Genomic DNA, 13,631 nt, shown 5'->3' on the forward strand with positions numbered 1-13,631 from the left:
AAATCAAGGAACGCCGGCAGTTAACTCGGGGAGAAAACAGCCTGCCGGTCTGCCGTGCGTCCCTGCCGACCCAGGGGACCGGCCCGTCTCCGGGGATTTCAGAACCCGGAGACCAGTCCCAACCCAGACCACGCCGCTTCACGCTGGTTACCTAGAAACCGAGGCCCAAGTCCCACCCACCTACCGAGCGGTTTATTGGCTATTAGCAACCACTCGCTCTCCTCATTGGCTGATGCCTCCCGTGCCGACGTTCCGCGGGGAAGTACGCGGAGGCAAGACTCAAGGTCACAGGCAACTACATTTCCGTTTCCGGGTCGCATCCGGAGTCATGGCGACTGTGAGAGGCCCGAGTTACCTGTTGACACTAGGCAGATGGCGCCGCGGCGTGGGAGTAGCTCCCCGGTCCCGGGTGAGTGCCCGCCGTCCCTGCTCTCGGCGAGGCTCTGGGTCTGGGGAACAGCCCGGCCCCGAGCGGCCCCTCCCTGAGCGAGCGCCCGCGGCCTTCCCCGCTGCCCCGCGAGCTGCTTTTCTTTCCCGGCCTGCAGGCTCTCGCCGCCCTGGTGCCCGGCGTATCCCAGGTGGATAACAAGTCCGGTTTTCTGGGGAAGAGGCCCCATCGCCGGCACCCGGGCATCCTGAAGCTGCCGTGTGTGCGGCTGCCTCGAGCGCTGGCTGACGCCGCGCAGTTAATGCTGCTCGGTGAGTGGCGGTGGGCGAGGGGAGCGCGAGGAGCAGCGGAGCCTGGGCCTTTGTACACCTGATGCCGCTTTTCCTCCTTGCACCACAGACAGTGCGGTGCCCAATGTGGAGAAGCAGGTGCAAGCATTGACCAATTATCTCTGGAGCCGGCATTTACCTGTAGAGCCAGGGGAGCTGCAAAGACGGGCAGAACATCTTGAGAAAAAATTCCTGGAAAACTCTGGTAGGGTTTAAGAATCATCAAAGAGTAGTTCAAATCGAAATAGTGAGACATAAAGACCAAGAAGTTATTTTAGTCTCTCAAATAGGTATTGCAGTTTCTTGTTTGACTTTCTGGACAGGACAGTTATTACAATGATGCCTTACTAAGAGAAGATAATTTCAGAGATTGCCCTTGGGGCTTTGGTGAAGGTCAAAGCGTGCTTTGGTTTTTTTCCCCCTCCAAATCCACTGGATTAGGACTAAGTTTTTATTCTGAAATAAAACCCCTGGATGACTCCTTATCTAGTGCTGAAATCTTCAGGGGTAGAAGAATAAATATAATGCATTGTCATTTTCATGATTGTGAGCTCCTTCAAATTACAGACCTGTCTTTTATACATCTTGTATTCCCTGTACTTACCACAGTACCTGGCTCATGATAGGCATCAGTAAATAAAATAGCACTGAACTGAACACACAGTTAGGAGACTTAAGATTTCCAAGTCCCGTTCCTCCCTGTAGGAACAGTGGAGACGTCACAATCTTAAGTTTTGGGGGACGTGAGGAAATCCACAAAATATTGTCCTTATCCTGTAACTTTTTTTTTATCCTCACCAGAAGATATGTCTATTGATTTCAGAGAGAGAAGGAGGGAGAGAGAAACATCAGTCGATTGCCTCCCATACGCACCCGACTCGGAATTGTACCCACAACCTTTTTGGCGTACAGCAGTGGTTCTCAACCTCCCTAATGCCGCGACCCTTTAATACAGTTCCTCATGTTGTGGTGACCCCCAACCCTAAAATTATTCTCGTTGCTACTTCATAACTGTAATTTTGCTACTGTTATGAATCATAATATAAATATCTGATATGCAGGGTGTATTTTCATTGTTACAAATTGGACATCATTAAAGCATAGTGATTAATCATAAAAACAATATGTAATTATATATGTGTTTTCCGATGGTCTTAGGCGACCCCTGTGAAAGGGTCGTTCAACCCCCAAAGGGGTCGCGACCCACAGGTTGAGAACCGCTGGTGTACAGGATGATACTCCAACCAACTGAGCCACCCGTCCAGGGCTCCTTTACATCTTTACCACATTTCCCTTCAATATAGAACAAAACCTGTGGGATGGGATGGGATGGATCCATTTAAATAACCTGCTATTAGAGACAAATATTATCTGATACACTGGTGCTATAGATGGAGATCGTTGTTATTCTTACCTGAAATTTTTCTCTAGGTTTGGCTTCTCTTTTAAGCTTTAAGGCTTTTCCCAGGTGGGAGTTGGGGAGGATTGGATAGGCATTATATTCAGATACTAGATTTGAGCCCTATTCTTCCTTGTTTTCACCCCAGACTCATTTCAGACAGAGGAGAAACTTCGTGGAGCAGTGCTGCATGCCCTGCGTAAAACTACCTACCATTGGCAAGAACTGAGGTAAGGGAGACTGGAGGGGCTGCAGAAGGAAGAGAAGTTTGACTTTTGAAGGAAAGTTGGATGAGCACAATTACATAGTTTTATGTTTCAAAAAGAAATCTGGTTTGTCAGGCTCCCCTGGACTCTTCTGTGTTGCAAAGTGAAATTGCTGACCTGGAAGAGCCCGTTCCAAAAATTTCATTTCCTAAAAATCTAGAGGTACCTATGGGATAGAGGTTACTTCCCAGTAGAAATGACTCTGATTTTTTCTGGCAGCTACAATGAGGGACTGAGCTTGGTGTATATGGCCGCAAGACTGGATGGTGGCTTTGCAGCAGTCTCCAGGGCATTCCATGAGGTGAAGATCCTGCAACCTCCAACCTGAACCCTTTTACCATCAGTTCCCTTATTCATAAAGTAGTCTTCTGGGGTAAGGTTCTTGGGACGTTTCATGTGCATTTTTTAAGAGGCTCTTCTTATCCTCTGAAAGGATATTGTGACCCAGAAAGGTTTAGATTCACAGTTTTAGGAGCTTCCTGTTATGTAAAGTATTTATATTAAATCTCAAAATACAGTCACCCTCTCATACCCTCTGTCTTGGTCTCCTAATTCATTTTGCCAAGGCCCTAAAAAGCATCTACTTACCCTACTGTGGGGTGTTGTATATTTCTTTAGATCCAGACTCAACTTCCAGAGTTCCAACCAAAAACCCTGATGGACTTTGGGTCAGGTACTGGTTCTGTCACCTGGTGAGTATCTTTCTCTGTCTCTGTCCGTTCTAGCTCTAGAGAGCCATGCTTACACAACACCAATATCAAGAGACTGGGGAACCAGAGGAAGAATAGGAAAGTTGGGAATTCAAATGTTTCTTCCCTCAGAATGGGCAGATAGATGGATTAGAGCCAGAACTTAAATGTTAAGTGATAAAAGACCCACATTTACAAAGATAAAGGAATTGAGTGTAGGGCATAAGTTTTACGTATCATCAAAATTATTTTGCCTACAATAGTTTTCTTGAGTCTGCGTTTGTTTGTTTTTTTAAGGAGCTGTAAATAAGAAAATAACATAGTTAGTTTATCCAACATTTTAACATAGCATTCTGTTTCCCCAGGGGTCGGGTTCAGGATAGAGGGTTCTCTTATAGGAATGATTCTTTGTCATGAGAACTGGTGATTTATATTTTGTCATCTTAGGGCTGCTCATAGTATTTGGGGTCAGAGCCTACGTGAATATATGTGTGTGGACAGTTCAGCTGCCATGTTGGATTTGGCAGAAAAGTTACTGAAAGGTGAGGACAAGCTATAAGGAAGGACTTTTCCAAAGTTGAAGGAGTTAAGAAAGCAAAGGAATACTGGAGAGAGTGTTTTATTCTGGAATAAGGGAGAGAGCTAAAAGTTAAAGATGAGTTTGGTCTCCTTCCAATTTTATGGTCAAGTGGGGGGGGTAGGGAGGAGGCTTTGCTGGACTGTGAATGGATTGGGAAAGATTAACAGACAGGTTTCCCAATATTCTCCCTGTCCTTTTTAATATTTGCTTACCCTATGCATCTCACTCTCACCTAGCATTTTTCTTTATTCTCAGGGCCATATTTCTTACCAGGATATCACTTCAATTTATATTTATACACTGGCAATTTTCAACTTTTTTCATCTCATGGCACACATAAGCTAGTTATTAGAATTCAGCAGCACACCAAAAAATATATTTTTTGCCCATCTGACAAAAAATAGGTATCATTTTGATTCATTCACACCGGATGGCTATTGTTTTGGCTGTCATTTTTTTATTTGACAATATAAGGGAAAAGAGATCGGTGCCCCTCACTAAACAGTCAGGTATTACATGTTTTAAACATTCTTGCTGCACACCAGTTAAAAATCAGTGCTATACACTCATAGTTGCCACACCTCTGCTTGTCTTTACAGGTGGTTCAGAAAATGGGAAGCTGTATATTCCAGGTGTCTTTTTCAGACAGTTTCTACCTGTATCACCTAAGGCAAGTGGCAGTATGTAGAATATGCTAAATGTGGAATTTGGAGGTGGAAAACTGCGTGGCCTCAGCATTGCAATCCAGCAGTGAGTGTTAGAAGATAAAAGACAACAGAAGACATTTAGGGAGATAGAACTTTATTGTGCTCTAGGAAGGGGGAGATGGCAGGTCTGTCATGTTCTTTGTCTTGGTCCTCAGGTACAGTTCAATGTGGTGGTATCAGCCTTTTCCCTAAGTGAACTGCCCAGCAAGGCTGACCGCGCTGAGATAGTCCAAACCTTGTGGCGCAAGACAAGTGATTTTCTGGTGAGTAAAGATCCACTTTTCCCTTCAAGTTTTAAAGCAGCTTCATGGGTTTCATTCCTTTCCTTCTCTATATTGGAGCTTGTCTGCATTCTCGACCATTTTTTCTTCTGCATAGATTCCTTTGTCCCTCTTTTAGGGTCACCATCCCAATCTTATATATATTGCCACTTCCTTCAGGACTGCTGTTCCATCTGTGAATGCTCTTACAGAGTTACTGACATTTGTGTTTTCATGTAATTCAGGGCTTCTGCTCATTTTCCCCTTTGTGAACAGATATTGGTGGAGAATGGAACAAAAGCTGGACACTGCCTTCTCATGGAAGCCAGGGACCTGGTCCTTAAGGTGAGGTTCTTTCTCCTTCTCTTCCCCCAACCCCTCCCTATCTGTCACCAATTACCAGTACTCCCTTGAAAACTGAAAAGACTGTTGTACAAAGTAAGTGACTCTTGGGAGAGTAGGCGTGTAAAGTCATTATGATGTAGGGTGGTGGTTAGCAAAGTAGGGCCTGTGCATCAAATCCTGCCTGCCAGGGTTTGTATGAGCCAGGCTTATTGGAGTGTCTGTTGTATATGGCTGCTTTCACACTACAAATGGCAGAGATGAATGGTTGGGACAGAAACAGATTTTGCCTACCTTCTGGGCCTTTAAAAAGTTTGCTGACCCCTGACCTAGGACATGGCGGAGCCAAAAAGCTTATCTCTAGGACTGTATGAGCCAGTGTAAAATCATGAATTTAATTGTCCTGGAATGGATTTTTTTTGAGAGTGGAGGTTGCTGACAAGAAGAGCACCATTCTGTGTGCCAAGTTCCTGCCTTTCTCCTGCTTCAAAGAGAAAGTTCTTTGTTCCGAGTATTAGAGAAGTAGCCAGCTTAACTCAAAGAACATAGTTAGTAGTTACCAGAATCGGATGTTAAAGGAGTCCTCAATTGACTTGAGAGCAGAGATTGATTTATGGGAATAGACCCTACAGGCCCAGCTTAATTTTTTAATTTCCTTTGATTTCAGGGAAAGGAGAAGTCACCTCTGGACCCTCGACCTGGTTTTGTCTTTGCCCCAGTGAGTATTGCTTCTACCTTTCCCAGCATGCAAAGAGCTGAGCTCACCTGTGTCCAGGGCAAGTGAGAGGGCAAAGCTAAGCCTCCCTCCACTGCTTTGTGTCCCGATCCGATTTCTTCTTAGTGGATCCCCTGCTCTCCCTACCTCCCTGCTCCTGTGCTCCCTTACCCCTAGCCCTTCCTGACCCTAGCACCCTTAGTTTCCCAGTTTTATGATCTGTGGTTCTTTCATCTTACCTCATATTTTTCATGTGTGTTTGCAGTGTCCCCATGAACTTCCTTGTCCCCAGTTGACAGCCTCTAAGCCCCTGGCCTGTAGCTTTTCCCAGGCTTACCATCCCATCCCCTTCAGCTGGGTATGTACCTGGGAATATTGCAGCAGGGAGGAGGTAGCTTGGGAAAGCAGGATGAAAAAGAACCAGGTGGGAGGAGTTGGAAAACTCAGAGAGTGTTTGTAGGGCCTGAGTGTGCATGACCTAGAATATGTAAAGGGCTACGGGAATGGGGGTCAACATTTTCCCCATATCTTTTCCCCCAAAAACAGTCCCTCTATCCTTACCTTAGAGCAAGAAGCCAAAGGAGGAAAAGTTCTCGATGGTGATCCTTGCCCGGGGGTCTCCAGAGGAAGCTAATCGCTGGCCCCGGATCACTCAGCCTGTCCTTAAACGGCCACGCCATGTGCACTGTCACCTGTGCTGTCCAGATGGGCATATGCAGCATGCTGTGCTCACAGCCCGCCGCCATGGCAGGTACGGAGGCTGTGACCACTATTAGTGGGAGGTGGCAAGAACCCACCCCCCACATTGACCTCTCTTTTTCATAGGGATTTGTATCGCTGTGCCCGTGTCAGCTCCTGGGGAGATCTTTTACCTGTGACCACGCCGTCTGAGCTTCTTCCGTCCCCTGTGGAAGATCCCCCTGAGAGTTAACAAGGATGTGTAACAAGAGTTTCTTGCATCGTGCCTGCCAAGGCTAAAGCTACCTGGTATCCAGGATGGGAGTGCTGGTACCCCTATATATTTGCATTTGTTTGAAGTTTTAATAATTAAAAGTTTTCAAAGAATGGGACTGGGTCTTGTGATTCTTAAAAGGTATAAATGTTAGTCATCACCGCCTATCCTGTAACAAAGTGAGTCCTCAGAGATTCAGTGCCTGTCTCCCCACAGAAACCTCAAGCTCAGCCCCTCCTGTAAGAATACTGCTGCTTCTCCCAGAGACCGGGACTTCCCAGGGAAATAATGGGGTAGTGGGGAAAGCTGCCCCCAGCGCTCTGAGAACTGGCTCAACAGGTCTCAGGGTAGTTAGACGGGCCACCTGGGTAGGTGACCAGCAGCTGTGTGGCCTCTGTTTTTCTCCCTCCTTCCTTTATCTCTCTCAGGGTTCATCAGCTCCCCAGAGTTTGCCTCATGAGTGTCCTTCAAGAATTGATTCTTTCAGGATCAATTCATCCATCTCAACCCCAGCATATCCAGGCAGGGTCCTTCATTTACTTGGTTCATTTCTATGTTCCCCTAGGCCTTGCTGTTTCAGAGCTAGAGCAACTTTCTGTGTAATAAAACTCTCAGTCCCTCACCCACAACGTATATCATGAAGTAGGCACAGTCAGAAGTGGTAACAGTTTCAGTGTTGTAATACTAGAAATCTCAACTCCCACTAGACATATCCGTACCTGGAGCTATTTTTCTGGGGTTACAGGAAAGGGGAGTCCCCTCATCCACTAGTTCCCAGAGTGGCAGCAGCACCACTCCTTAGCCCCACCTCCTTCTTAACCCCGGTGGCCCCAAATCCCCTCTGAAAGGGTAAGGTTCAGGTATCAGCATAGCAGCCTATAAGACTTGCATTGGGGTGGGGAGGGTATGGAAGGCTTAGATCAAATGTCCGGAGTGAGCCAGGACCAGATTGTCCCCAACACAAAATACTGGGAAGTAGCACCATAGACTGTGCCATTTTGGATTAGACCAGCCCCAGGCATGAACTAAGTCCACAGCCCTTGGATTAGTCATGGAACTGAAGAGAAGACAGAGCACAGGGCTGTGCCTGGCAGGGAGTCTGGAGTTTCTGGTTTTGGTGTGAGCCAGGGGAGGGGCCTCCATGTAGGGGGAGGGCGGGAAACTAGGGCTGGGCCCCAGTCGGCTATGCAAGGCTGTGCAATCAGGCAGCACAAAACAGAATCCAACAGCTTCCTGAAACTCAGGAGTGGACACCACAGCTTTGACCACCTAAGGCACCTGCTCCAAAGCTTGTAACTCCGTTTGTCATTCTGAGGTCTGCTTATCCTGTACCGCAAGGATGGAGCCAGTGCTAGGCGTAAAAATTGGCTGCCTCTTTGCCCTGCTGGTTCTTACGCTGGTCTGTGGCCTTATTCCCATCTGCTTCAAATGGTTCCAGATTGAGGCAGCCAGAGGTATAGCCCTTCTGTATCTTTGCCCCCATAACCTGACTTCAACCCTTCACCCTACCCTGACACTTGCTCTGATTCTCTTGCCATCCCCATGCTTGGACGTTGAGTGCTCCTTGTTGCTCGTTAGTCACCTTTGTCCATCTCCTCGTTGCCAACTGCTTGTAACTCCTGCTTTTCATTAGGTCGTCACCGCCAGGTCCTCAGCCTCCTGGGCTGCGTTTCTGCCGGTATTTTCCTGGGAGCAGGTTTCATGCACATGACTGCTGAAGCCCTGGAGGGAATTGAGTCGGAGATCCGGAAGGTCATGATGCAGGTGAGCAGCTGAGGTATAGGGCTGAGAAGCCAGATGATGAGCAGAACCAAGGGGAGGAAGTGGGGACAGTGATAGAGCCAAGGGCATGGGTGGAACAATAGAGACAATGACAGCTCTGTGTTGTGTGGAATCATGACAACAGGTCAGATTAGACTGTAAGGAAAGCAGTGGAGCTGAAGGGACAGGGCAGGAAGCTTAGCTGCTCCACCCCTCATCTAATTTCTGCTTTTTTGTCTCTAGAACAGGACAGAGAGTGGGGGAAATTCTTCTGGAGATGCTGATTCAGCTTCTGTAAGTATCTCTCACACCCAACCTGGAGGGTGAGGAGAACCAGAGACACTTCATACCCAGATCCTTTTGAGGAGAGGACGTGAGGAATACCAGGAATCCCTCTGCTCCTCAGCTCAGACACTGTAGGGAAAGGAGGAGCCAACCCCATACTTTGGGGTTTATGGAACCCCAGACAAAGCTCTGGCTTTACTCTTTCCTTCTTTCCCTAGACCCTTAGACATGCTCCCCATCGTCTTCCCACATTTCAATCCTACTGACACTGTGACCCTGGTCCCTCTGGCATTCTTATTGCATGTCCGTATCTCCTCCAGGCTTCATTCGCCTACCCTTTTTAATGGTTTAGTCCCACATTACCCATTCTCTCCAGTCTCCCATCCCACCTCCACACCTCCATCCACTGCACTTCCTTTCCTGTCCCACAGCCCCTCTCTCTGTTCCCAGACAGACTATCCCTATGGAGAGCTCATCATCTCCCTGGGCTTCTTCCTCGTCTTCTTTTTGGAGTCGCTGGCATTGCAGTGCTGTCCTGGAGCCCACGGAGGATCAAAAGTGCAGGAGGAGGAAGTGGGTGGGGCTCATGTCCTTGGACTCCACAGCCATGGATCTCTACCCTCACCCTCACAGAGTCCCTTTCGAGCCCTCATCCTTTTGCTCTCTCTCTCCTTCCACTCGGTGTTTGAAGGTCTGGCTGTGGGGCTGCAGACAACAGTAGTAGCCACCGTGCAGCTCTGTCTTGCTGTCCTGGCTCACAAGGGGCTCATAGTGTTTGGTGTAGGGCTGCGGCTGGTGCAGGTAGGCACTGCGTCACGATGGGCCGTGTTCTGCATACTGTCATTTGCTCTCATGTCCCCCCTGGGCGTAGCCATAGGGCTGGCTGTGGCTGGAGGGGACTCAGAAGAGGGGCACGGCTTAGCCCAGGCTGTGTTAGAGGGTGTTGCAGCTGGTACCTTCCTGTATGTCACCTTCCTAGAAATTCTGCCCAGGGAGCTAGCTGCTCCTGAGGCCCCTCTGCTCAAGTGGGGCTGTGTAGCCGCTGGTTTTGCCTTCATGGCCTTAATTGCCTTGTGGGCCTGAGAGATTCCTGACTTTTTGATGGATCCAGGAGACACATCCCTAAAGGCTTTGGTCCTCAGACATTTCTCCGCTGAGACTAAGTGGCACTCACTGGGCATCATCCCCGTGAACTGGATCCCAGCCTCTCCTGCGTGAGATCCCACTGCTCATCCAGGACTGAGAAAGGGGCGTTTATTTTAGGTTGAGTGCCTATACTTTGGAGAATTGATATAAAGACCATCACTGCAGATTTGACTCTTGTTCCACTTTTGCTACTGTGTGTAATAAATGTCCATTTTACCCTCCCCCTTCAAGCATGCTATAGTTCCTTTCTCCAGGTTACCCAACTGCTGCCTAGTGGAGCAGGAAGTGGGGAGGGTGAGTGTTGGATGCAGTCTTTTCTTCTGGAATCAGAGCCCCTAGCCATTGTGTCACTTGCAGCCATGTCCCCCAGACATGGGAGCATTGCTGAAATTCCAACAGCCCGCTCCCACCTTACCCACAGGTGTTGAGATCCTGAGCCAGAGTTCCCAGCATTTAGAGAAGAGGTTTAAAAACAGAAACAGTGGGGATCTAGATTTTTTTCTACACTAACCACACCTACCCCACTCCCAGCCACCCACATGTCCAACAAACTCTTCAGATCAGGCTCAATGGAGCCTACTCCACCTGGTTTCTATTTTTCATACTGAGTCCTGTGTGGCTTCAGGGACACGATTGCTCTTTGAGCCTCTGTCTCATTCCAGCTACCTTGTGCTGCGGGATTAAGAAGCAGTGTGTTTGGAAAGAGAGAAAGGCGCCAGATAAATTCCAAGGGTGATTACTTGGCTCTGCTGAGACATGGTGGCTTTCCTTCTGCCTGCCCTACCTGCCACTATGCCTCCGGTCCCTCCCCAGTGGGCCATTTGCCTTTCAGGCGAGTAACCCCTACAATGTGCTGCTCCTCTTAAAAACTGCACAAATAAAACAACTGGTTATCTGGAACTGAGGAGGAGCAGGACGGCTATGACCCAACGAGGTGGAGGAAAGTCTCAGACTTGGTGGAGGGACAGGGAAAGAGGAGGTGGAGGGACAGGGAAAGAGGAGGTGGAGGGACAGGGAAAGAGGAGGTGGAGGGAAAGGGAAAGAGGAGGTGGAGGGACAGGGAAAGAGGAGGTGTGCCCTGTGAGCTCAGGCACCCTCACCATTTTGCCCCTTCAAATACTTTCAGTGTAGAAGCTCAAGTGGCCTTAACATGGGCAAGGTCTCCTCAGTTCCATTCTCATCTCACTTCATTCCTGTCTTCTGTCCTTCCCATTCCCCTTCCCACAAATTCAGAATAGAAACCTCCTCACCAGCCCAGCTCACGCACCCAGGGATCAGTGAGAAGCCAAGCTAAAGGCAAAGCTAAATAAAAATGATGAGGAAGTAATTTCCCTGAAGCGCCATCCTATTCTGCTTCCCTTCAGTGCTAAATGCACTCACACGTAACACAGAACAGGGCCTAGTATGTTGTCATGATGATAGAGTTTCCACATGGAGCATCTGCTATGTGCCAGGAACTCTACTGTAGCTTCCACATATATTATCTCACCTTCCCAACCCTGCCAGGTAGATATTATTCCCATAGAAAGTCCAGGGAAGCGCGCTCCAAAATTAAATAACTTGATTACCTAACTAACTAGGCTTCAAACCCATGTTTTTGTGATGCTAAGAAAACCTCAATATACAGATTATCTTCTTCTTACCTTCCCTTCCTCATCTTTACCTTACCTGTTCCTCCTGTCTTATGTGTTAGGGTCTCAGGAGAAAGCAGAGAGCACATTGGATAATTGAGGCAAGTTTAATAACGAGAGTGTGTAGAAGGTGTGGGCAGGATTAGGACAGAACAACAAGTGATGATGGACCACCGTAGGGCTGAGTAATAGCAATGCTGTTACCTAGGCTGAAAAGAAGGAGCAGTTACCAGAAACTCAAGAGCCATCCATTAAGAGCTGTGGCCCTTGGTAGGAGAATATAGCAGCCTGCAGGGGCTCCATAGGAGGAAGAAGAGGAACACCTTCACTCTCCTACTCTTGATCTACTGTCCTGTCTTTTACTGGCCCCGCCCAAACAAAAGCCAAAGGATAAAAACATCTGTTGGTGCATTGCTGATAGATCAGCCTGAGGAAGCATGGGTCAGAAAGAAACCTGGAGGGGCCAATAGAAAATGTCCAGCAGCAGTTCCCTGCTGCTTTCAACCTAAGTGATCTTGCCAGGACATTCAGAGGATGAATTGGAAGGGACACAATAATACGGACATTAGAGAGCTATTTCTGGTACAGAGGATTTGTAGACTATAGAAAGGAGACTTGAGGAGAAGTACATTAGACTCCAGGGCTCTTCATGTGTTTCTGGGTCACTGACGAAATCGGCATTTGAGGTAAATGAGCAGAGGTCAGGAGAATTCAAGCAGAGTGACTCATGTGTTTTGCCTCCTCCCAACCCAGGAGCACTTAGACTCCCCTTTAGCCACGTCTACTTTCAGCCAGCAGTGCTTTCTTTCCTTCCCATGACCATGTCCCGTGCCCAAGATCCTTACCAACCAGGACAGGAACCAGGACAGAAACTAGGGAATGGCTCCATAAAGGTCACATCAGGATCAGGAAGAGAAACGATCTTGACTATTTTCAAAAGATCCCCAGCAAGGAGCCAGAGAGGGCTGTAAGGGAGCAGAAGATGAATGTGATTTTAAATGAGGCTGAAACACAGAAAGATGCAATAAGAGCAGGCATGAGAACCACAGGAGAGGAGGGAGAGCTGAGTGCAGTAGGGCATGGTGACTGGAAGCCATAATCAGGAGTGATCCTTGATTCACCCTTGAGAGACAGGTTGTAACTGAAGGAAATTAAGATTATGAGTTAAACAATAAAAAAGAAGGGAAGATATGTAGGATGGGGAAAAGGATAAGAGTAGAAGCTAGTTGGAATAGTCACAAGAAAATTTATGTGGAACAGTTTCCAAGTCTTAACCCCTATTCCCCATCCTCATTCTCCACCCCACACATGGATTGTTTATTATATATTTAAACAGGAAAAATAGAGACTTCTGACTGGCCTGCTGAACCAGATTTCCATTTGTGCACCAATAAATGGCTCTCTGAAGCAACCCCTTGCAGCTCCCACCACCTGCCCTCTGCTTGCAGGTTGTAGGTTGGGTTTGGATATTGCAGTTGTAAGGTGATAATATGTGAAGACAATGAGATGGGGAACTGCATCAAAGAGAAACCAGTTTAGCAAATGTACCAGAGCAGGGTGGGAGGTCCCTCAGAGAACAAGATACACCCAGGACAGAACCCAAAGAGCTGTAGGCAAACTTGTGAGATCATTTACGCCACTTCACCTATCCCATGAAGGACAATTTTCCAAGGTCTTGCCTCACTCACGATAGGACACTGTTTGTTGATTGTGGCTCTGATAGATGGACTACAAGGACTGGAGGCCTGAATCGGAGTGGGGTGGTACATTGGGTGTGCCAACCAGGCAGATACCCTCAGGCTCCCCCACTGACCTAAGGGAGGAGCCCGTGGACACTACCAAAGGTGAAGCAAAAGGGGTGCAGACAGGGATGCTTAAAGTTTTCGATTATTTCCTTTTTATTCTATTTTGTTGAGTTGCTACTTTTAGATTTGTTAAATGTCAAATACACAATGCATTCTACTTTTGATATATATCCATCCCACGTGCTTCAGTTTCACTGTTTGTGTACTTCCAAGAATTACCCTTTAAAATCCTCTTCATGGCCGAAACCGGTTTGGCTCAGTGGATAGAGCGTCGGCCTGCGGACTGAAAGGTCCCAGGTTCGATTCCAGTCAAGGGCATGTGCCTGGGTTGCGGGCACATCCCCAGTGGGAGATGTGCAGGAGGCAGCTGATCGAT

At 47.8% G+C, this 13,631-nt stretch overlaps 2 protein-coding genes across 6 annotated transcripts; both read left to right on the top strand.

The window, feature by feature from the left end:
- Window positions 1-279: 279 nt before the first annotated feature.
- On the top strand, window positions 280-6,745 carry METTL17 (methyltransferase like 17). Of its 3 annotated transcripts, XM_059706519.1 has the most exons (14): window positions 280-409; window positions 546-699; window positions 788-922; window positions 2,265-2,346; window positions 2,602-2,683; window positions 3,001-3,074; window positions 3,519-3,613; window positions 4,251-4,321; window positions 4,514-4,621; window positions 4,895-4,963; window positions 5,628-5,678; window positions 5,941-6,033; window positions 6,242-6,426; window positions 6,501-6,745. In XM_059706519.1, exons 1-14 carry the CDS (start codon window positions 329-331, stop codon window positions 6,604-6,606), a joined length of 1,386 nt encoding a protein of 461 aa, XP_059562502.1. In that variant the 5' UTR covers window positions 280-328; the 3' UTR covers window positions 6,607-6,745. The 3 variants fall into 3 exon arrangements, with proteins under 3 accessions (XP_059562502.1, XP_059562511.1, XP_059562518.1); XM_059706528.1 differs by lacking the exon at window positions 5,941-6,033; XM_059706535.1 differs by lacking the exon at window positions 6,501-6,745 and having other exon boundaries at window positions 6,222-6,420.
- Window positions 6,746-6,858: 113 nt separating this feature from the next.
- Window positions 6,859-11,357, top strand: SLC39A2 (solute carrier family 39 member 2). 3 transcript variants are annotated; one of them, XR_009454152.1, is made up of 5 exons: window positions 6,859-8,081; window positions 8,261-8,391; window positions 8,632-8,682; window positions 9,124-10,775; window positions 10,868-11,357. XR_009454152.1 is itself a non-coding variant. In XM_059706655.1 (4 exons), the coding sequence occupies exons 1-4, from the start codon at window positions 7,967-7,969 to the stop codon at window positions 9,754-9,756; spliced, it is 930 nt and encodes a 309-aa protein (XP_059562638.1). In that variant the 5' UTR covers window positions 6,859-7,966; the 3' UTR covers window positions 9,757-10,788. The 3 variants fall into 3 exon arrangements, 2 of the variants coding, with proteins under 2 accessions (XP_059562638.1, XP_059562647.1); XM_059706655.1 differs by lacking the exon at window positions 10,868-11,357 and having other exon boundaries at window positions 9,124-10,788; XM_059706664.1 differs by lacking the exon at window positions 10,868-11,357 and having other exon boundaries at window positions 9,128-9,530.
- Window positions 11,358-13,631: the final 2,274 nt, after the last annotated feature.

This window comes from Myotis daubentonii, chromosome 1 (genome assembly GCF_963259705.1).
Source record: "Myotis daubentonii chromosome 1, mMyoDau2.1, whole genome shotgun sequence".
Classification (NCBI taxonomy): Eukaryota; Metazoa; Chordata; class Mammalia; order Chiroptera; family Vespertilionidae; genus Myotis; species Myotis daubentonii.